Source organism: Apiospora kogelbergensis (genome assembly GCF_038363985.1).
Source record: "Apiospora kogelbergensis strain CBS 113332 chromosome Unknown utg000003l_segment0_segment0, whole genome shotgun sequence".
Taxonomy (NCBI): Eukaryota; Fungi; Ascomycota; class Sordariomycetes; order Amphisphaeriales; family Apiosporaceae; genus Apiospora; species Apiospora kogelbergensis.
In genome coordinates this window covers 445,934-468,134 of record NW_027117420.1, presented here as the reverse complement: position 1 = coordinate 468,134, position 22,201 = coordinate 445,934, and the positions used below count along the sequence as shown (strand labels likewise).

The 22,201-nt window shown below is 54.2% G+C and overlaps 8 protein-coding genes across 8 annotated transcripts; 5 read left to right on the top strand and 3 right to left on the bottom strand.

Moving 5' to 3' along the window:
- Positions 1 to 345: 345 nt before the first annotated feature.
- On the top strand, positions 346 to 2,217 carry PG998_004827 (Cytochrome P450 monooxygenase lolP1; the record flags this gene model as incomplete). Its single annotated transcript, XM_066871645.1, has 6 exons — positions 346 to 571; positions 661 to 878; positions 946 to 1,277; positions 1,342 to 1,467; positions 1,531 to 2,023; positions 2,101 to 2,217. 6 exons carry the CDS (start codon positions 346 to 348, stop codon positions 2,215 to 2,217), a joined length of 1,512 nt encoding a protein of 503 aa, XP_066731742.1.
- A 630-nt stretch (positions 2,218 to 2,847) lies between these two features.
- On the bottom strand, positions 2,848 to 3,757 carry PG998_004826 (uncharacterized protein; the record flags this gene model as incomplete). The annotated part of the gene is made up of 3 exons (XM_066871644.1): positions 2,848 to 3,106; positions 3,364 to 3,572; positions 3,608 to 3,757. The coding sequence occupies 3 exons, from the start codon at positions 3,755 to 3,757 to the stop codon at positions 2,848 to 2,850; spliced, it is 618 nt and encodes a 205-aa protein (XP_066731741.1).
- A 1,078-nt stretch (positions 3,758 to 4,835) lies between these two features.
- PG998_004825 (OPT family small oligopeptide transporter) lies at positions 4,836 to 7,762 on the top strand (the record flags this gene model as incomplete). The annotated part of the gene is made up of 8 exons (XM_066871643.1): positions 4,836 to 5,500; positions 5,563 to 5,762; positions 5,821 to 5,912; positions 5,969 to 6,076; positions 6,147 to 6,479; positions 6,526 to 6,726; positions 6,802 to 7,386; positions 7,724 to 7,762. 8 exons carry the CDS (start codon positions 4,836 to 4,838, stop codon positions 7,760 to 7,762), a joined length of 2,223 nt encoding a protein of 740 aa, XP_066731740.1.
- A 3,735-nt stretch (positions 7,763 to 11,497) lies between these two features.
- PG998_004824 (uncharacterized protein) lies at positions 11,498 to 13,807 on the bottom strand (the record flags this gene model as incomplete). The annotated part of the gene is made up of 1 exon (XM_066871642.1): positions 11,498 to 13,807. One exon carries the CDS (start codon positions 13,805 to 13,807, stop codon positions 11,498 to 11,500), a length of 2,310 nt encoding a protein of 769 aa, XP_066731739.1.
- Positions 13,808 to 15,861: 2,054 nt separating this feature from the next.
- On the top strand, positions 15,862 to 17,193 carry PG998_004823 (ubiquitin fusion degradation protein (Ufd1); the record flags this gene model as incomplete). Its single annotated transcript, XM_066871641.1, has 1 exon — positions 15,862 to 17,193. The coding sequence occupies one exon, from the start codon at positions 15,862 to 15,864 to the stop codon at positions 17,191 to 17,193; it is 1,332 nt and encodes a 443-aa protein (XP_066731738.1).
- A 180-nt stretch (positions 17,194 to 17,373) lies between these two features.
- PG998_004822 (uncharacterized protein) lies at positions 17,374 to 17,750 on the top strand (the record flags this gene model as incomplete). Its single annotated transcript, XM_066871640.1, has 2 exons — positions 17,374 to 17,622; positions 17,685 to 17,750. 2 exons carry the CDS (start codon positions 17,374 to 17,376, stop codon positions 17,748 to 17,750), a joined length of 315 nt encoding a protein of 104 aa, XP_066731737.1.
- Positions 17,751 to 18,542: 792 nt separating this feature from the next.
- Positions 18,543 to 19,892, top strand: PG998_004821 (uncharacterized protein; the record flags this gene model as incomplete). The annotated part of the gene is made up of 1 exon (XM_066871639.1): positions 18,543 to 19,892. The coding sequence occupies one exon, from the start codon at positions 18,543 to 18,545 to the stop codon at positions 19,890 to 19,892; it is 1,350 nt and encodes a 449-aa protein (XP_066731736.1).
- Positions 19,893 to 20,370: 478 nt separating this feature from the next.
- PG998_004820 (uncharacterized protein) lies at positions 20,371 to 21,600 on the bottom strand (the record flags this gene model as incomplete). The annotated part of the gene is made up of 1 exon (XM_066871638.1): positions 20,371 to 21,600. The coding sequence occupies one exon, from the start codon at positions 21,598 to 21,600 to the stop codon at positions 20,371 to 20,373; it is 1,230 nt and encodes a 409-aa protein (XP_066731735.1).
- Positions 21,601 to 22,201: the final 601 nt, after the last annotated feature.

Here is a 22,201-nt window from a genome sequence, read left to right as displayed (position 1 = left end):
TGCTGGAACGATGCAACATGACTAGACGCCCGACGTTAGCAGGTTACAGGCCTGTTATACATTAGCATGTGGGCCAATATCGTGTGCCCACCCACCATCTCGATCCATGTAACCTCATGCAGCCCCCATGGATGGGTGGGTGGATTATCAAACGGGGATACGCGACTTGGAGGAGGCACAGTTTTCTGGCCGACGAACAGGAACAAAGAGAAAGAGAGGTCCATGCAGGCCGGGATCAGAAAAGGGAAGGATATTGCTCCTCTCGTGCATTCTGTCATTCCTCGTTTTCTCGACTCTGCATCTCTCACATTACGAAGATCTCCAAGAATATTACCTCAAGTCGCCATGGCCAGAGTTACCAACCTCTACGAAGCCGTCAGTACTGGGTTCTTCTGCTGGGACGTCGTATTGCTGCTCGTTTTTGGATATGCAGCCAACGTTCTCTGGTGTTGGCGGAGGCTCAGCCATGTCCCTGGCCCCCTGATCAACTCCCTGTCCTCGCTGCCGTTGCTCAGGGTCAACCTCAGCGGTCACTCGCATTCGAATTTGAACGAGCTCACAAACCGATATGGTGAGTTGACTTCCTTTTTCTGATCACACGTTCAGGGTCTCCTGGAGGGGAAAAAGATCCCCAACTTACTCACGATCAAACAAATCAAGGCTCGCTGGTCCGTATTGGACCCAACACGGTCATCACCACAGACTTCCGTCATGCCCAGCGCATGGAGGCCCTCAAGTCGCCTTATCGGAAGGGCCCTTGGTATGGAACCTTTCGCTTTCAAAAGGGGAAGGATCATTCCTTTTGCATGGTGGATGAGGAAAAGCATGCAGCCTTGCGGACCAAGATAGGCCCGGGCTATTCCGCCAGTAACCTTGTGGTAAGAGGATCTCCACCCACCCCAACAGTCTGTCGTGTGGAAACTTATGCCGTCGTGCTTATTTCAGGAAGAAGCAATCGACCGCCAGCTTTCTCGCCTTATCGATCTGGTGGACCGTAAGTATCTCTCCACTGGTGGCGCCTACCAGCCCCTGGATTTCGCCGTCTTGTCGCAGTTGCTCTCGATAGACATTGTGGGCGACATGTGTTACGGAAAGCCCTTTGGGTTCCTTGATGACGGCAAAGACATTTATGACTGGGTGAAGTGGAACGAGGGCTTTTTCCCTATCGCCTCGACCGCTGCCACCCTGCCCATCTTATCCAAGCTCGTCCAAACATGGCCCATGTCCGAGTTATTGCCGAAGCCAAGAGATCCTGTCGGGCTTGGACGCTTTATCAAGTAAGCCCTCCTTCACTCCGCGGCTACAAATTTAGATATTCTAACATGGAAACGTGCCACACAGGTTTGCCCAGGACAGCATCGATGAGCGCTTCGGGCCGGACGCGGAGGCCCGCCGTGACATGATTGCCCTGTTCCTCAAGCATGGGGCCAGTAGAGAAGAAGCGACGGGAGAGGCCCTTGTGCAAGTGTAAGTGCAACACGGCTGAACTCCATCCCACCCGCGCCTTATACACCACTGACAAATATGCAGGGTGGCTGGTACCGACTCGGTAGCCGTCGCTATCCGCATGACACTTCTCTACGTTCTCACTACCCCGCGAGTCTACAACCTTCTTCTGCAGGAGCTGGACGGTGCCGCACGAAACGGAACCATTTCAACGCCAATACGTGATGCCGAGGCAAAGCGCCTGCCGTACTTGCAAGCCGTCATCCGAGAGGGTATGCGCATATTCCCATCCCTGACGCCGCTCCTCGCCAAGTCTGTACCGGCGGAGGGCGACACGGTTGCGGGCCACTTCCTCCCCGGCGGCACCGAAGTCGGCATCGACGGCTGGGGCATCCTGCGGAGCCGAGAGTACTGGGGCCCCGACGCCCATGCCTTCCGACCCGAGCGCTGGCTTGAGGCCGGGAAAGAGCAGCTTGAAGACATGTCCGAGTGCCTGGAGATACTATTTGGGTACGGCAAGTACAAGTGTCTCGGCCGGGGCATCGCGATTATGGAGATCAACAAAGTTCTTCCCGAGGTCAGTCCAGCCCATCTTACAGACCTCTGTCTTCCTGATGCATAGTGGACGTCCACTAACTAACTACTCTATATTAGTTGCTGAGGAGATACGATTTCACCATTCTTGACCCCACGGTACCAATAAAGAAGATGCATAGCGCGGCGTTCTGGTTGATGACGGATTTTTGGGTCACGATTACTCCCAAGGGTTGAGATTGATCTTTATTACATTTGTGTATACCACGGCGTACGTCTTTTAGTAGGGGGAATAATAGTAAAATATTCGAAAGTCAATGCTTGCCGCGTCGTCATGCTGCCGGCTGCTTAAACCTGGGTGAATTGGGAGCGAGTGACGTTGCGATAAACGTTGCGCTAGGGAGTTAAGGTTATATGGACGTTGTAGATGGCACGGCACGGGACAACACAAATATCTCACCCGTGTCTGGCTGCGTTGCAGGGTAACACCACCAAATCCGGGGCTGACTGCTGCAGGGCCGACATGATTAGCACATGCAACCAATAGCGCCATCACGCAAGAGACAGGATATTGCCGGAATTCCTTTCAACCCCTTGTCTTTCCAGCAAATCACACATCCATAAAGAAGTGGTGCACGTTTGTGCCCCTGGCCAGGTAAGCATCACAAGGGAGCTTGGTAACGTGAGCGGCAATCTCATCATCCCATATCATTTGGTTCAAAGGGAGCCTAGGTTTAATCCATGTCTCTCCGACTCATACTAGATGTCATCCTGCCAAATTGCAAAACAAGATATCCCAAGTTTGGATCTACCGCCAGCCATGGATGATACAAGTTGCACGATGATGCCCGCTGTCCTTCCAATAATTCAATCCTCCGGCTTAATGGCACTCATGATGTCCTTCCAGTCACGGCCAAGCTCAAACGGAGTCCAATCGTCCTCGTCCTCGTCCTCAGCGGCATCATCTTTGTCTAAATCCACGTCCATGGTATCATCGCCGGCGTCGTTGTGCTTTATAGCTTTCTTCTCGTCCTTGGGAAAGAACAGATGAATCTTGTCAGCGAAGACCTTATGCACGGCATATTCGGCAGCCTTGCGAGAGCTGGGGCCAGGGGTGGCGGCGGCACTGGAAGGTGAGAAACCAGGTTAGCCTTTGCTGTATACATACACATGGTATTTATTGTCGCCCTTTTCATTCTTGGATCTTGGTTCATACCAGGCTGCCCGGGCTCGTTGGCGCTATCGCCGCTTGGGGCATGGTTCGCGAGCTATCGGGTAATCTGTTTGGCGCGTGGCAGGGTAGTACGCCACCCGTGTCCTCGCAAAAGGCAATTTACCAGATGGGGAGGAGATGAAATCAGCAAGATTGAACATAATACATACTAATTGTCGCGGATGTCGTCGGTGATGGCGCCAACGACCTCGGCCTGCGAGTGAAGGCCCAGTTCAACCCAAGCCGTATGGGCAAGAGAGTCTTTGGCCATCTTGATGGCGCGGCTGCGCTTTACACGGGTACGCTCGCGTTCCTTAGAATCCGGGTCCATGTTGGCGTAGTCCTCACGGCGCTTGATGTTAACAGCCGTGGTTGAGAGCTGCTTGGCACCGTCTGATGCCGAGTTGGTGCTACCACTGCTGTTGCCAATGAAGGGGCAGCTTCATCCTGGCCCACGTTGCTGGCATTGTGCTCCTCGGCGGCGGCGGCAACGAGTACCTTGCCAGCTCTCTTCCCTTTTCCCTTGCCTTTTCTCTTAGGCTTAGTGTTCTTAGGCGAGGCCATTTTGATCGTTGTTGTATGGATTTGTGTATGCGTATGTGTGCGAAGTGTTAGTGCGGCTACCGGATCGTGAGGGTGGAAAGGAACTGGCATGGGAAGCGGACCCCAAGTGTATAACAATCAGTTTGAGCCGCCGGCTTCCTCCTTGCGGGCAGTATTTTCTGGGAAAACTCCGCCTCGGCAATGCCTTTCTACAGACCAGGACTTCAAACCAGAACTGAGCCAAACTGAACGGCCGAGCCCCTTTGTGCAAGCCACCTCTTGCGATGAAGAATATTTGGCGTTTATCTAACTAAGCCAACTGGTATTAAGGAACATATAAGAGTAAGAGTTAGATGAGATATAGCTTTATAATATGGCTTGCCATGGAGGCCTGTTGTTATTAAGCGACTGCCGAAAAACGAGATTCACGTACGGATAGAGAGCTTGATACTATTATCTATCAAAGCCACCTAATTAAGAAAGCAAGAGTTTCTAACATAGGGAAGTTGCTTCCCAAAGAGTCTGATGCTCATTGGATTTGTACAGGGCTACATAAAGAATCTGCAAGACTCTCCTGCCTTTCTCATTACGGAGCACCGGCTCCTTCCAGACTTTGGTTTTCACGTTATCACTACTCAGTTGGGTTGACAGCTTGACATCGAACCGAAAAAAAGAAGGGACATGGTTTCTTGTTATCGCTCTTGCCTTAATACAACATCTCTTATTGTGCGATATGGAATAGACAAAGAGCCTGTCATCACCAATCACCATCTGTCAGAGCCGGAAAGCTCTCTACGCGGGTTTGTCGTATTCCACGCCGACTATTATTATAGTGAGTTCAACAGATCTAATCAAGATGATCCAGATTGGGGTGTCCGGAAGCCCAGTGCCTGACCCCCTGACCCCAACATCTCCACATGTGCCGTCCGTTCCGTGTTTCTGCGCCATTGTCATCACGACAATAGTGGATCCTGGCTAGGATGGGTTAGTTCTGTGCAACGAATACGTAACCTTCCGTATCTTTATCTGATCAGATCTTTTAGATAAAATTTCTCTTCGATAATGGGTTGGCTCTCCTTTGTGACCATGCACACCAATCATGGCGGCAAGAGAACCAACCAAAGCAGTAGAATTGGCCGACGACGAGGTGCGCAGTCACGAAACGGTCAGTCCGGAGAGACCAAGCAAAGACGATGCAGACTCCACGAACGAAGTCTTGCTTGCCGCCGGTATTGGGCTGAGGGAGGATGACCCGACGCTTCCCTGCCTCACCCTCCGGATGTGGACAATCGGCATCTTCTTCTGCCTTCTGGGCAGCGGCGTCAACACGCTCTACACCTTCCGTTTCCCAGCCGTCACCCTTTCGCAATCCGCCATTCAGTTCTTGGCATACCCTGTCGGCAAGGCCTGGCAGTTCCTGGTACCGGACTGGAGCTTCAGTCTCTTTGGCTGGCGTGTTAGCCTGAACCCGGGCCCGTTCAACTGCAAGGAGAACATGCTCATCTACATCTTGGCTAACCTAAGCTTCCTCACCCGGTTGAGCGCCGATGTCTTGGTCGAGCAGCGTATCTTCTACGGCTTGAATGCGGGCTGGGGTTTCGAACTTCTCATCACCCTGGCCACCATCCTCTATGGACTGGCTTTGGCCGGGTTGGGGCGCCCCTTCGTCGTGGAGCCTAAGAGTCTCGTCTGGCCTGGAGTCCTCAGTAACACCGCTCTCAACGCCGCTCTCCATAACGTGGACCGGGAGGGTTCAACCACAGGGTGAGTTATGATCGCATTTCCTCATGGCATATCGTTACTGATCTGCTTCGTCTTCGTTTTAGAACAAAATGGAGGGCCTCGCGTTACAAATTCTTCCTTGTGGCCTTCTGCATCTCCTTCGTGTGGTACTGGTTCCCCGACTTTATCTTTCCTGCTCTTGGCTACTTCAGCTGGGTGTGCTGGATTGCTCCGAAGAATGCCGTGGTTAACCAGGTGTTTGGGATGAAGAGTGGGATCGGTCTTTTACCTTTCACATTCGACTGTAAGTGCCTCAACCACTGATGCACTCTCGCTGATCTGCACTGACCTGTTGCCTCTAGGGAGCCAAATCGCCTACATCGGATCGCCCTTGGTCGTCCCTACCTGGGCTATTCTCAACGTACTTGCGTCCTTGGTGTTCTGGATTTATATTGTCACACCGGCCCTCTACTACTCAAACACTTGGTTCACCGGGCACCTTCCCTGCAGAGCAATTCCATCTACGACAACATGGGAAAGGCATATAACGTATCCAGGGTTGTCAATCGGCGTAATGACTTCACGTTTGATGTTGACAAGTACGAACAATACTCGCAGGTAGGTATCGCTTACCAAGGGGTTAGGGGCTTTCGACAAAACTCGAACCACCGCCGCTAACATGGCGTAGATCTATCTTCCCGTTACGTATGCCTTAAACACGTTCGGTCTTTGCTTGGCCACGATTGCCTCCCTCTTTATCTGGCTTGCTCTGGACAAACGAAAGGCCATCGTGGATGCTATCCGTAGCTACTCTTTGCCTTGGCATCGTCCCAATGTCCCAACGAAGCAGGTAGCCTCCTCTCGGCTAGACGCATCTAAAGAGGTACCAATGTGGTGGTACATGTGCCTGCTCCTTGCCTCCCTCGGTATTGCCATCTTCGCCTGCGAATTCTACCCAGTCCAGTTACGTTGGTACGGTGTGATTTTTGCCATGGTAGTGGCTGCCGTCTTCTTTATTCCGGTGAGTCTCTCTGTGTCTTGCAGTACACGTACGTCGACTAACACAGGAGTCCCCTCCTATCCAGCTTGCCTGGGTCTACGCCACAACCAATGTCAAGATCCAGATCGACATTTTCTGTCGCATCGTAGCAGGCTATGTATGGCAGGGTAAAGTGCTCGCCAACATTTGGTTCTTCGACCTGGGCTACATCTCAGGAGTCAAGGGTCTGGCTTTTGCTCAGGACCTGAAGTTGGGGAACTATTGCCATGTAAGTAACCGACAGATTCTTGGCGTTTATTTGGCACGTTTGGATGACCAAACCAGAATTGACAACCGCAAACAGATACCCCCGCGAAGCCTCTTCGTCGTGCAGCTCGTCGGCCTCGTGGTCGGGACACTGGGTCAGGTTTCCGTCATGAACTGGGCCCTGAACCACATCCCGGGCATCTGCGACCTGGAAGCGGCGCCCAACGGCTTCACCTGCCCCTTCTCGCGCACGCACTTCAACACCAGCGTGGTCTGGGGCGCGCTGGGCCCCAAACGCTTTCTAGCCGCTGGGGCGCTGCACCACCCTCTCGTCTACTTTCCCCTAATGGGCGCGGGCCTCACCATCGTGGTGCACGTCGTCAGGAAACGCGTGTTCCCGGATACCAGGTGGCTGGAGAATGTCCACGTGCCACTTTTCCTCGGCGGGCTCAACTACATCCCGCCGGCCACGGGCATGAACTACGGCAGCTGGGCCATAGTGGGCCTGCTGTTCGGGCTGTTGGTAAAACGGCGGGCCCGGGACTGGTGGCGCCGCTACAACTTCGTGCTCAGCTCGGCGCTCGAGTGCTCCGTGGCCATCGCGGGCATCGTCATCTTCTTTGCCGTGTTCTACACGGGCGCCGCCAAGAGGTTTAATTGGTGGGGGACTACAGTCTACACGGTAAGCATATTTTCTGTTTCATGAACTCTAGCCGGTCGAGGTCTCGGTCGAAAAAGACGTGTTTTGCTGATTAATTTTCCGGCTTTGATGTAGGATACTTGTGATTGGAAAGGCTGCCCTTATCTCCCGGTCGCAAAGGGGCACAAGTTCGGGCCATAGCGTGTTTTCTTGTTAACGATTGGATATGTTCGAAGGTATTTGGGTCTTACATCAATAGAATTCTGGTCTGTTGTTAATGGGGAGTGAGCATTGCCAACTCGTGGCGGCATCCCCGGAACTTTTCCTGATGGGGCAGCTGGGCGGGTGCAATGGGAGACTCCAACTGCACGCTTCCAAGGTAAAGCTTGCTCCAGAAACCCTGAACCAAAAAGCATGAAATCGTCCAGAGAAAAAGAGAATAGCCAGGCTCCCAGTATTCGATGTCTAATAGACAGGAAAATGGGTAAAAAGGATGGGCCCATCCGGAATTCGAATCCGGGTCACGTGCAATTGAGAACAAACCCAAAGCACGTATACTGCCACTATACTAATGGGCCTCAGAGAGGCTGGTCTGACGAGTGTTCTCGTCGGATTTCGGATAAATGATTTGCCTCTAAGCCAAATTATGTAGTGTGGTCGCAAAGTGGGGTAGCACCTAGCAAGCCTCTGTATTCAACAATTGCTCAGCAAGAAAATACTTCAGTTCGTTTGCCTGGATTTCCATTACCCGACTATCCTACAAAAACCACGGAAGACTTCTCCCTTGGGTACTTCCTATATGCGGACTGGCGGCTTCCAACCCACCCGAGGGTTGTTCAGCAGCGGCTTAAAAAGTTCGTCCCCCTCATTGGAGGAAGACGACATGTTATCCCCGTCATCTGACTATGATGAGTGCGAACTTTCTTCGCCATTATCCGTTGGTGACGTGAGTTGCTTCTTCTCATTGCCGAGAGGTGACGAGACACGCTACCTTCTCATTGTCCTTGGAAAATGAATATACAAGTTCCTCGTCCTGATCGGTATACGGGCCGACACAAGATCGTCAGGAAGGCGAGATACATGTGTATTTTTCGTACGCCATTGTTGGGTGACGTCTCTGACGCTACAGTTGAACTCGGGAAAGGGGCCATTCCGTCGATCAACCGGTGGGCAGATGTCAGCCGTGGTTCATAGCACGGATCCTGGTCAAGGAAGATAGATGCCTAGGTGCCTAACGAGGTCACCATCAGTGTTTTCTTCACGTAAGAAGCCACCGCGCCGTGGGGGCTTATCACATCTAGCCTTCTCTGGCTCTTACCTTTGGCATCCTATCAAAGGCTAAGTTGTCCCATTCCAAACAGGGAGGCACAATCTGAGCCTTGGCTTTTGATCTCCGAGGGTAGAATAAGAGCACCAAAAGCCATCGCTCTGTTGCTTTGGAGATCTCGTGGACGAGCTTCAGGCCGAATAAGTATCCCTCATCGGGAAGCCACAAAAAGACAGAACTGGCGAAGTTTCCTCATCCCATAAAACACTAACTCAGCAGTAGTACATAATCATTGTACACTCCTGTCCACCTAGCCCCCTTATCTGAAGGTACATAGGCTGGCAGGGGATGAGTAGAATCACGAGACTTCATACGTAGTTTTCAGCCCATCCACAATAGGCATACTCCCACACTAAGCTCGACAGCCCTTCCGAAGATGGAATCGAGGTTCATGTTAGTGTCGTGGTCATTCTGATAGCTGTGATTGCCAGATTCTGCTTACAATTCGGCATGTGTCATGCGTTAACCACGTTCGAAGCCTATGCAAGAACAGTCAAAGGCCATTTGCAACTATCGTCAAACCCATGTGAGAAGAGCATGTGTGTTTGGTGGTGGATCAGATATTGAAAGAGCAAAGAGCAAACTACGAAACAGGTAGATTTGACCACAGCTGCTGCAATCCCCATTATCCCATATCAGAGCAGGTTTGCATTCATTGTCATTGTAGATTGTAGATCGCCTTCTAGTGGTTGATCCTGTATATCACATGCCTGCCAAGGCTCGCTTGCTGCCACCTCAGGAATCCAACCACGTCAGCTACAGGTCATCGGATGCAGGCCTCACTCTCTCGGTACAATATTCGGAATGGCGACCCCGCCAGTCACCGGTTCACCAACGACCGGTGGAGTTGGGATTTAGTAGTGAGAGTGGAACCACACTAGGACTGGGACTCCCGGCGAGGCCCGTTGGCTGCGCGCGCGCCTTTTATCGGAAGAAACCACATCCCCGCACTTGAAGGGGGTGCCCGAGCCTGGTGATAGGTTCATCCTGGGATCGGGTTCTTGTTATTGCTCGCCCCAAACTGCGTGAGCGAACGAACTCTCAGCGTGGCAGCCGTAGTGGCACGTCGTGATACACTGGTTCTATGCAAGACGAACACAATAGGCAATCCGCCCTTGCCGCCACCCCGACACATGCTCATGTTCCCCTCTTTCTCGTTAGTGTATGTCAGACCCGGGCGTGGGTTGATGGAGGAGTGAGGAGAAAGGGTGAGTAGGGTGGTGTGGATGGGAGTTGGGGTCTGGACGGCAGGTGAATATATAAGGGCCCAAAGTTGCCAGAAGGGTTCTCAAAAGATATCCCTCTTCCAAACAACCAAGTGCCTTTGCCTATCAAAGTCCAGCTTACTACCCAACCAACACCAAGCACATAACCGACTCTACCGAGTACCACCTAACCAACAACACAATGGAGCCCGCCAGCTGTGGATGCACCTCGTGCGCTTGCCAGAACTGGTGAGTACCCTTGCCCTCATACAACGAGGGAACCGTCAACTGACTCTCGCGCCTTGTCTAGCAACTCTTGCTCTTGCTGCGTAAGTCCTCTGATTTAGAGCTTGACAGCCACCTGGTTGCAACTAGCAGGCAGGCAAGATAGGTACATGAATGCTAACCACCAAGCATGATAGTCCCACTAAGCCCAACGACATGAGAAGGTGATAGGCTCTCCTTCTTCCCTTTTGGGAGATGGTGGTGGTTGTTGCGGTTCCTGTTGGCGCCACCACCATGTAAAGCAGACACCTTGATGGCCATTCAGACAGGGGGTTGATTGGCTTGGGAGGAGGGGATGGAGTGTGGTACCAGCAGCAAGCAGATGCAGCTTCCAGGCTTCATGAGATGGATGGCTAGCAGCAGCAGTACTCTGAACTCGAATACACAATCGTTTAAATCCCGATGATGTTGTCTTCCCTCATTATGCCGATTCTGTCATAACTTGACGTGTGCTGGAAGTGATCGCTCTCCATATCGGCGCCACTTCTGTACTTGCAGACTGCCCAACAAAGGGCCCCCACGGAAAGCACTGCGTGTCCGTGGTCCAGGCTGACGGTATAAAAGCAGCCATATACCTCTTCTTATCTTCCGTACAGGTCTAATCCTGCCATTCTCCTGGCAGATTTCCGAAGAAAAGGGGTGGCTCCTTGTGTGTAGGGAAACGAAACGTTGCGACCACATCCTGCACCAAGCCACGATGAATCATCTTCATTGAAAAGAAAGCCAAAACCCGTTCACTACTATACATTGTCTTTGCCAATAATTAAATGCTTCGATAGCGCAGACCCTGATGATTGTGCTGGACACGCACCGGGATCCAAAGTTTCAGTTGGCGATATCAGTCACCATGATAGATGCAGGATACCGATAATGCTCCCAACATAGTCTCCGCGTCAAACATTGCGCTCCAATACGAATCTCGGACCATGCCAGCTACCGTAGAGATCGATTTGCAACAGACGCTCCTTCAACGGCTAAAATATGAAGGCGATACTGCGACAACACCCCTGAATAAGTACTTCATCTGGATAAAGGACGACAGTTATACCGGATCGCCGAACATGCGTGCGATCGAAGGCGGACACGACGTATACATGGCCAATATACCACCGGGGAGGGGATGTGCTTTGAGCTTGGCTATGAGATAATATGCATGCAGACTTCGTGATGGTGAACCGAATGACAAATATTCTATATAGGGGTATCAACGTAGTATTCTACTCAATCGCTGCCTCGTCCCCCAACCCAGTCAAGCGCTGACGTCTACCACACCTGTCTAAGTTGCTGGCCTACTCCTTTACTATTTCTCTATACATTTCACCATTATATGGCTTCATCATGACCGAGTAGGCGCCCAGTTCTTCAGCCAATCCCGCGCCTTGTCGGGATCCACGCCCTCGGCCTCGCACGCGGCAATGCACCACTCCATATCCCAGACCTTCTCCGCTGCTAACAGCTGAGCCACTCCCTTGCGCTTGTGGTTAGTCTCGTCGACGCAGAAGAACATATTTTCCGCGGGGTCTTGAATTGTGGCCATCAGTGGCTTGATGGCAGGCAGGATCGCCTGGGTGCTCGACCCCTTCGCCTCGAGGCCGAGGTTCGCCCGCCCCGTCTTGCACCACTCGTTGGCGCACCACTTCTTGCCGCAGCCCTGCAACAGCTGGGTCAGGTAGCGCCGCTCGATACGACGGCGGAGCGCCTTGCCTTCCGGGTCGTGCAGCTGGACGTACAAGGGCGAAAAGCACAAGGAGCAGAGGCCGAGGTCGTTGCCGGGGCCCTGTCCCATCTGGGTCCCGGCGCCGACCGCGCCGCCGCGACCGACGCCGTGGAGCGTACGGCCACAGTTCACGTTGCGACACACGGGCGGCTTCGTTCTTTGGGCCTTGTCCAGCTCGTGGTGCTTGAGATGGGTAGTCATGTCGCGGAGACGGACGATCTTGCCGCACAGGTGGCAATCGGCAGTGCGGGCTCCGTCTGCGACCTCGTGTGCGGATAGGCCGGAGAGTAGGGTCTCGGCCGAAGGGTTGAACGGATCGCCTTCTTGGGGTACTTCCAGGTGACAGAATTGGCAGAGGATGACCTTCCCTGGGCATACGCTAGTCCGGTGGCGTGCCAAATCTGGAATCGCATTGGTTTGAAAGGGGCAGTTGGGACATTGCCGGTCAGTATGGAAGATGCCGTTGTGTTTCGCCTTGGAGGCCTCGGAAGAGCCATGGGCATTGTCGTGCGGACAGTGCCAATGATGTTGCCACTCGCTAGAATCTTTCTTGAACACCTCGCCACAGTGCGGGCATGCGATATTGTTGCGCCGACAGAAGCTCTCGTGCAGCACCATTGTGCGCTTGGGCACCCACTGATGGCAGTTGTTACATTGCTCGTCATCCGGCCCGCCACCTTGGCCATCTGGCTGCTTTGTTGGTTCGTTGGTCATTGAGATGTTTCCAGTAGCCACAGACTGGGCGCGCAGTGTGAACGAAATCGGGGCCGAGCCCGCCGAATCCGCACTCGAACTGGAATATCCATGGACTGAGATCAAAAGTTGGTCAACCCCATCGAGCTCAGCATTGGTTGGCTGAATCACGAGGGTTTTAGTCCCTGCAGCATCAATATCGAAGACACCAAACACATGCTCCGTGTCGCGAGGTTGCGCTCTCTGTCGCGTGGATTTGGGAGATACTAGTAGGTCCACAGCATCATTATCCTTAAGGCCACCTAGCTCGATTTGCAACGGCTGTGAACGATCCCATGAAGGAAGTGCATAGTCCACATAATCTCCAGGTACAACCTGTCCCTCGGCAGCTTTCCAAATGTTGATCTCATGGCCTATGGAGCTTCCCGCGGCAGTTCCGGGCGCCCTCTGTGATTTGGCCATGATCTGCCTGACGGTTTCTCTGGCCTGCTCTTCGTTCAAAGCCTCAATATCAACTTCCAAATCGGTGTCCACCACACAGATGCCATCTCCCTCGGGCATGAACTTGTCGACCAGGAAACGAAACATCTCGCCCTTAACGCCTTTGACCGACAGAAGGGCGCCTTTAGTAAGAGTCGTATAACTTTCCCGTAGTTGACGTTCTAATAAGCTCTTCCAATCTTCAGGATCGTAGCCGGCCTCGAGGGGGCGTAGACGGACGTAGGTGCCCCTGGGAAGTTGTTTGGCGTGCACGGTGATCTGCGGGCGAGTCGCTGGTTTGGCTTCGTCGGTGAGATCAACCGCGTCTTCGGTAGGGGCTCCATCTTGCGCTTGCGCAGAAGATAATCCGTCGGGATCAATCCCTAATGCGTCAAGAAGGTATGGGCTCAGGGCGACTTCCCCCTCTTCGGCGGAGAACTCTCGTATGCCCGCATGCACCGCATTTCCGTTCGCTTGGTTGACCAGCCGAAACATGAGAGGGTTGGGCAACTGTTGGGTGGAGTCGGCGTAGAAGGCATGTTGGGGTTGTTCGGATATGTAGGGGTTGTAGCGACTGCGCGATGTGAAAGTTGATTGGGCTTGCGACGACAATGCCGACGAGGCGGATAGCAGTTGTTCGAGGGCGGACTGGGGCAAGAGAATCTTGTCGCCCTGGATGTCCTTTGCAGTTGGGGCTGCTGGATCGGCGATGATAAAGGCAGCCGACCACTTAAGCGACGGCGGCTCGCCCTCCATGTTGGTGGTCTCTGATTGATTGCGCGATACTAGAATGTTAGGAATTGTGAATCTGCCACCGGCGCCTGTTGGCGTGGATGCTCTGTTCACTCAAGGGCAGCAATCTCAGCTGCTGGAATGGGTGCCACGGTCGGTGATGGTGATTGAAAAGGGGGACGTAATTAGGCCGCGGGTCTTTGGGATTTGCTCCATGCTTGCATTTTTATCCTTGAATTAGAAGCATCTTCATCTTCTTTGGCCTTTCAGGTACAATCAGTCAGCAGCCTCAGGCTTTCTGTGATATTCTACGTATGACGCCGCTGGGAGCCGGTGACCGGTCATCGGTGCTATTTCCAGGCCAGCTTCCGATGGTGGGGGCGGGCCGCCTTATCTCCGGGCTGATGGCACAGGCGCTGATGACCTGAAGCTTGCCATTCTAGCTGATGCCACGCCCAGCCTTCAACCTACTTCCTTCAGTCGCATCATATTGATAATCACCAGTCGGCAGCATCGAGCATTTCCTGTGAATTAGTACAATTTGCTGTCAACGGTAAACGCGCTTACTCCCCCGCTTACACCTGCCTGGTAGCTGGGTTGCGCTATGCTGGCCCTGTGGGTAGTCCCGAGACCTAGACATGCATATATCCCGTCACCCGTGTCTGCTGTCCTTGACTCGAGCGCATATATCAAATCAACTACGCTCCTGGGCCGGTTGGACTCACTCTGTCGGGCTTTGCTCCGTACAGCCACCAGCATCTGCTGCACCCTACTCCGTACTATGAGGAGAAGCACGCACTGAATCATGGCCGCTATCTGGTTTCCCTTGGCAGATCCATCCGGTGGAGAGCTGTATATTGTCCAAGACGGAGTTATTGAGTGTCCATGATATTACTAATTGCGGCTGCATCCCGCTGCAGCCAGCTCGGTATTTGCGAGCCAGGTCAGCGCAAGAAGAGGCTATTGTTTCCCGTCTGGGAGCGTCATTCTGCCCTTCTCTTTTGCTGCCAAGTAAATAGATTAGGCGTGGTTCAAGGCCAAGCCCGTCGATCCAGAAAGCCAAGGCCCAACGAAACAAACCAACGATACAACCTTTTCACCAAACAATTGCCTACCAGAGGGTGTAACGGCTCGCGAAACGAAATACATGGTCATTAAACTGGCTGCAACATAGCGTCGGTGTCAGCATCGTCTACCCCAGCTCCGACGTCTGGCCTCCTGTAGCCCCGGCTGCTAACGAAGAAACGCCGACCACGGCAAGTGGCAACGTCCCACTGAGGACCAATTGTGTGTTCTATTTTCCGCACGTCGGAACTGCTTAGACCCTCGAGACCCTAGATCTGCTGCTGGCCAAGGCGGAACAAGAAACAGTCCATCCCCCATCCCCGTCTGATACCAGGTTGGCCAGCGAGTCCCAAAATAAGCAGTCCAATAGCACCCGTCATCTTCGCATTTTCAAAGGGCCAATCCCCATCATCCGTCCATGGTGTAGTAGCATCGCATAGCTGCCGGGTCATCCTGCAGGAAACGAACCAAGGCTTGCAAGGCTCCACGACCCCTGTTTCTCCTCCCCATGGCCCTATGTATTCTCCTTGCTCCTGGGCTACTGGCTGCTCGCCTTGGTACTGTACAAGCTCCAGTGGCTCTAGATGCTGTGGATCCCCAAGAGTTCCTCATTCGAGATGATCACACCTCATTGTCAGATCACCAAGTGGGAGCAACACACCAATCTGATAAGTCTCAGTGTCACCGCTCTTCTTTGGTATAAGTATACCTGCCTACTTAACGTATGTGTATACCAGTCGACATGTCCGAACCAATTGTTGATTGAATGATCGACTGTTTCACTGCCTGCCATTTCCTGCAAGCCCTTTTAAACTTGCACTTCCATTCTCTTCTTGTTGCAAAGTAACAACATATCCTTCAATTGTCCACGTTGTCAACCCCCGTCCCTACTTGTAAGCGTATGTAAGCTGAGCTTGCTTCAAACCTTTCGACGGTATTCGCAACACAGCACAACACCAACAACGATTCTGAAACCCACTGCCAATCCCTCTTGCAGCCGGCATCTGCATGTAATGGCATCGGAAGCCCTGGAACAGAATACGCGCGCTCTGTCTGGTTCATCCGATTCCTCTCTTCTGGCCGACTTCCTATCCAACACGCTGGTCCTTCGCCAGACCATTCCCTATCTCCCTATTTCTGCTCTGCTTAACCTCACCTCCACATCCAAGCAGCTCCGGGATCTGCTCTATTCTGATCCGGACGTTTTCCGCCACATCGACCTGACCCATGTCAAAGCTGCCCAGTTTGAAGTCGCCGGCATTGACCACGGCGGCGAGGTTTGGCGCAATGTCCAGCTTGATGAGTATCTCACAGAAGATGACTTCTATTCCGGCCCCTTGAGGGGCATCTTCACCAGCCTACAAAGGAGGAATATCCTGCAGAGTGTGCAGACATTGAATCTCGACGGTCTGTCCGTCACGGCGGAGCTCATCCACGACATCCTGGTGAACCCTCAGTTTGCGGTGCGCATCCTCTCCATACGAGAGACGAAGCATCTGAACCATCGCAAGCTGATGCAGTCATTGAAATACGCCTGCAGGGCCTCACGGCCGGATAACACGCCACGTCTGAGGGGTCTCTATCTATTTAGTAAGCGTGATGTACCCGCCCTGGCGTCGTCGCCCAAGGCAGCCACACCGGCCGCCGTAGTTGGCGCCAACTGGAACCACAAGTCAGCCCATGCGCTGAAAGAGGCCATCCTCGATCAAGGTGACGATTGGTACCACAAGCGGGGCCGGATCATCAGCAAGCCCGTGGGCGCAGGCTGGGCCGAGACGCTCCTAGATTGCCGCGACTCGATCCTCTTCGACGCCGTCCTCTGCACCGGTCCGCGACACCGCAACTCACGCGCTTTCGGTAAGGTTGCTATAACGGGCGACACCGCCACGCATCCCTGGAGCGTCGCGACGTACTCCGTCAGCGGCTGCGCCACCTGCGGCACGGCCCCCGAGGGCTTCACGACCTACGGCGAATCACTGACGGAGGAGCTGCCACTCTTGACACCCCTGGCGACGGAGGCATCCAACATCCGCGCTGCCACTAGGCCGCAAGGAAGGGGCTGTTCGAAGGCGTTACCGAAGCAACAGTTTGTCCCGCGATGCGAAGACTGTATCCGCGAACGGTACTGCTTCGCGTGCGACCAGTGGTGGTGCGAATCCTGCTACGAGGTCCCCGGCAAAGAAGAGTGGATGGGCGTGCAAGTCGTCGCACTCGAAGACGAGGCCAACGGGCTGGCGGCGCATGAAGCTGCTGCATTGGAGCAACCCAAAGTCAAGGTACGGGCGGGATATTGTGTGCACTGCAACCTCCGTGGCCTCCAGAGACGGCGGTCACGCCCCGGATGAAGGAACCTAGGAAACGCCCACGATGCCCTCAACCCCTTCACATGCCCATGATAAGACACGTACTCCCTAATTCTGTACTGAAGGATGCGGAGAGCCTCCATGCTCGACTCATCCTGGGTAATTGTATGCTGCGTAACCCCTATCAAAGCCGCCTTGACTTCATGATAATTTACCCCCCATATGGGCACTTTATGCATACAGCTGCTGACCGTCTTACGAACAGGGCCCGAGGAAGATAAAGAAGGATTGCTGGGAATGCGGAAACAATGTGAGTCGTACAACAAATTATATACAGAGAAAGAGACTTGGCTGGCTGACACAACGAACAGTGCATGGACTGTATCGCCGACACACAGCGACACTGCAAACGCTGCGGTGGCGGCTACTGCCTCATCCATCATGAAGGCTCAACCTCAACGCTGTGCGACTGTATGTTAACTTTATCTTGAAGATGCTCCGGGGTCTCGTCTCATTGCTAACAACTTTGGTAGGGTGCTCGACACGAAATCGACATGTCCGATGAATTGACTGGACTGGCGAAATGCAAACCCATTTGAAGAGTAATTCTCCAGCGATACAACTTACTACTTCCGTATAACGCGAGGGTACACATACTTGGAATCCGGAATAGCTGTGGCAGACGTATTGCTACTGATCGGACGTTGGTGTCGCACTTCGGCAAGGTCGGACACTGAAGAAGCTCTTAGAAGGATGATGGTGATGATGATACATATCAGTTTGCCATGGTGTCCATCAGTTGATGGCATTAGTTAAGGATACCCAAGACCAACAATCTCCCCCATGAATAAGATCAACTCAACTCCATCGACTGTCCGTCTGAACTGAGTGAAGTAAGTGCGCTGTCTATAACAGGGAAAGAGCGATATGAAGAAGTACGGCAAGCGAAACGACAACTAGACAAATTTAGAAAACGAAGGCAATAGCTTTGAAAGGCAGCATCCGCTTCTGAAACGTGTGCAATCCTAAATATTTCCCTCAAATTGGAGTGCCGAGATTGGAGATGGCGATGGTGACCGGCCCTTGAGCAGATCCCCGGCAGTTGGACTTTCCCACCTGAAGCCCCCAGTAGCAGCAGTCCGTGCACTAAATCTACAGAACCCCCCAACGTCATTTTATCGAGGGAGCTTTGGCATAGTCTTTTTAAATCTTCAAATCTTCTGCGACGAAGACTACGCCAGAGGAATATCTAGCGACGGTGAAGCTTGTCGCAGCTCGGGTGAAAAGCGCATTTGTGCATTCTCTTGCTTCTTCCCCTGTGGCGGCGATTCTTCACACCCACCTTGGAGCTGCAGCTTGTCGGCACTTTATCTGAACGCGACAATACAGAAATGGCGCCGCGAAAGTCCAAAACGTCGCGCCCGGCGCCCCCCTCCCGCACCCTCGTCCTCGACAATGGCGCCCACACCATCAAGGCCGGCTACGTGACCGACGGCGACGATGACGCCACCGACGAAACCCCCAAGCTCATCCCCAACTGCATTGCCCGCGATGCCGACCGTAAGGTTTACGTCGGCCAGGAGCTCGAGCAGTGCAAGGACTTCTCCGAGATCGCCTTCCGCCGCCCCGTTGAGAAGGGCTTCATCGTGAGCTGGGAGGCCCAGAAGGAGATCTGGGACCGCCAGTTTTTCGATGCCAACGCCGCCCAGCCCTGCGACCCGTCCGAGACCCGCCTCGTCCTGGCCGAGCACTCCAATGCTCTACCGGTCCTGCAGTCCCACTGCGACCAGATGGTCTTCGAGGAGTTTGGCTTCGCCAGCTACTACCGCGCCAACGGCCCTTCCCTGAACGCCTACCACGATGTCCAGGCCATCTTCCGCACCCCGCGTGACCCGGCCACCGTGGCCCAGCTGCCCGCCGAGGTCATGCTGTTGATCGACACGGGCTACTCCAATACCACCGTGACGCCCCTCCTGCAGGGCAAGCCCTTACACTCGGCTGTGCGCCGCCTCGACGTCGGGGGCAAGCTCCTGACCAACTACCTCGCCCGCCTCATCTCTCTCCGCCACTACGACATGCGCAACGAGCCTCACATCGTCAACGAGATGAAGGAACAAGCCTGTTACGTCTCACTCGACTTCGGCGCCGACCTCGACCGCGCCTGGAAGGGCACCCGCGGCGAAAAGCGGGCTGACTACCTGGCGGGTGGCGGTGTCGCCAAAGAATACGTGCTGCCTGACTTCCACACGCGGTCCAAGGGCATCGTGCGCGACTTCGACCCGGAGCAGGCCGGGCACGCCAAGAAGCTGGCCAGGCTGGGCGAGGCGACCGAGGATGTGCTAACGCTGCGCAACGAGCGCTTCACCGTGCCCGAGTTGCTCTTCCACCCCTCGGACATGGGCATGCGTCAGTCAGGCATCGCCAACCTGGTCTGGGAGTCGCTCCTCGCCGTGCCCACGGGTCTTTGGCCGGCTCTGCTGGCCAACGTGTGTGTCGTCGGCGGCAACGCCCTCTTCGACGGGTTCATCCAGCGGCTGCAAAAGGAGATTGTCAAGCTCGTGCCCGACGACTGTATAGTGCGCGTTGCGCGGCCGGCCAATCCCATTACCAGCACCTGGGTCGGGGGCGCCAAGCTGGCCAAGCATGAAAATATCACGGGCCTGTGCGTCACGAAGCAGGAATATGAGGAGTATGGTGCTGCGTGGGTTGCGCGCAAGTTTGCTACAGGAAGCGATGCATAAAAGAGAACTATACGCAAACATAATAACGGCTTCATGATGGTATATTAAACCCTCCCCCATGCAATTCTAATGCTCTCCATGCTAATCAGATCTCGGCCCTGCAGTGGAATGACCTCGTAAACAGATTCGCAGATCATACGCAGTAGTGCTACAGTTATTCCAAAGCACAACGATGAGGCAAGAATGCGCTTGCCATCAATGACAGAGGTAGGCACCGCGTGTTCCGTAATTCCAAAAGCACGTGTATCCGCGTCTCCTCTGGCGGTCAGGTGGGTGTTCTAGCAAGTAGACCCTGATGAACGTTAAGCTGTCGGCTCTTCGAGAGTTGACTTGTCAAAAGGTCCCAAACGCGTATCCAACGCAAAGTTTTCACCCCAACAAGCCGCATACCATGCAGTCTAGTGGCAGTACCGGACGGTACTCTATGAATTCCATACATCAAGACTTCATCCAGTATGGTCCATAAGATGTATTGATTTCACCGCAATTGCTTGGAGTACTTTTCCATGATACCATCATCCATGGGCACGACACCCATATCTTCCTGCTTCCTTGAGTTGACGAAGCCGGGGTCGGGGCTGCTCCAGCTGTAGTCCTTCCAGCTGCCGAGCGCCTCCCACATGCGCTCGACCAGCTTCTGGATCTTGTCGCGCCGCTCGAGACTCCAGTCGTGGGCCTGGGCCAGTTTCTGGTTCGAATACGTGTCCGGGTTGTACCCCTCGATAACACTGCGGAAGACGCGGTACGTCTCCTCGAGCTCGGCAACGGTGGCAACGCCCATAACATTGACACCGGCGCGGGTACCCGCGGGTAACCAGGAAGAGGAGCCGCCCATGGAAGCCCCCTCGCGCGCCCAGTTGTCCATGGCCCAGCGGATGGCCACAACCTCCAGCTTCTCGTCCTCAGCCTGAGCCAGCGCTACAAGGTCCCGCACCGCCTTCCGCAGGCCCTCGGGGCTCGGGTGCCAGGCCGCCATGGGCCCCGCGTCGACGCCGCGCGTCGTCAGCAGCCCCATGTTAAGCATGCTGGCGTTAAGCACCACATCGACGCCAGCCTTGTCGAAGCGTTTCACCGCCGATGTGCTGAGCATTGTGTTTTGAATGGTGAAGTGGCCGTAACTCAGCACAGCGTCGAGCGGCTCGTTCGTCTCGGTTTTAACCAAGGTTGCAAGGTCGCAGAGCGTGTTGACGGGGAACCCGCTGATGCCCACGTAGCGAATGACGCCTTCCTCGTCGCGCAGGCGGCGCAGCTCGGCGACGGCGCCCAGGACTTCCTGCGGGGTCACGAACTCGGCGTCGTGCAGGTACACCAAGTCCAGGTGCGAGGTATGCAGGCGCTCGAGGCTGCGGTAGATGGAGTAGCGGATCCAGGCGGGGCTGTAGTCGAACTCGCTGGGGCCAATGCGGCCGGCCTTGGTGACCAGGAAATACGACGAGCGGGGGAACTTGGCCGTGTTGCTCGGGTGGCTCAAGGCGTCGCCCAGGATCTGCTCTGAGGGGCCGTAGTAGGGCGACGTGTCGAAGGCGCTGATGCCCAGCTCCAGCGTCCGCGTCACGATGGACAGGGCCGGGAGCACCTCGGGGTTCAGCGGGTCCGAGACGTACTGGTAGTTGAATGTGGCGGTGCCCAACAGCAGCGGCGGCAGGACCTCGTGGAGGGGCTGCTTCGGCTGCTTGCGGTCGGGTACGAGGGGGCCGACGGATCCCATGGTGGGTGATGTGATGAAGGGCTTCTGGTGATAGGGTAAGTCGGTAGATGGAGGAGTGATGGAGTGCAGAAGAGAGCAAACGTGAACAGCCTAAACACACTGTCCTTTCTTCGCAGCGTGTGCGGCTCTTTCCGGTGTTTCCCCCTAGGATGTCGCGATGTCGCACAAAAGATCTGCGACGCAAACCGCGGCCGTTTCCAGGGTCCAATAAGAATATTGTGGGGGAGGGGTGATGTGCAGACTTGCAGATTCGACAGGCTGATGATAGTCGCGCCTGTCTCTACCTAAACTTGGCGTCTGCGATCGATCGTGCAGTTACAGCACTAGGCAAATAAGCAATTGGAAAGACCCTCGGTGCTCTTGGAGGCGAAGATGTTTGCGACAGAACACCGGGAAAGCGACCAGGAAATCTCGCAACTCGGGACTAGAGGAGAGAAAGCACTGGACTAGCATTCGCACTAACCCCGCGATAATGAATCACTAAGTCAGCCATCTTTTCTCCTCCTTTTCTTTTTTCTTCGTTCTTTCTTAGATCGGCCAGTCTCTCGGGCGCGCTACATGCGGCCCCCTGAAGGCTAGCATTGAGATATCGGATTTACGA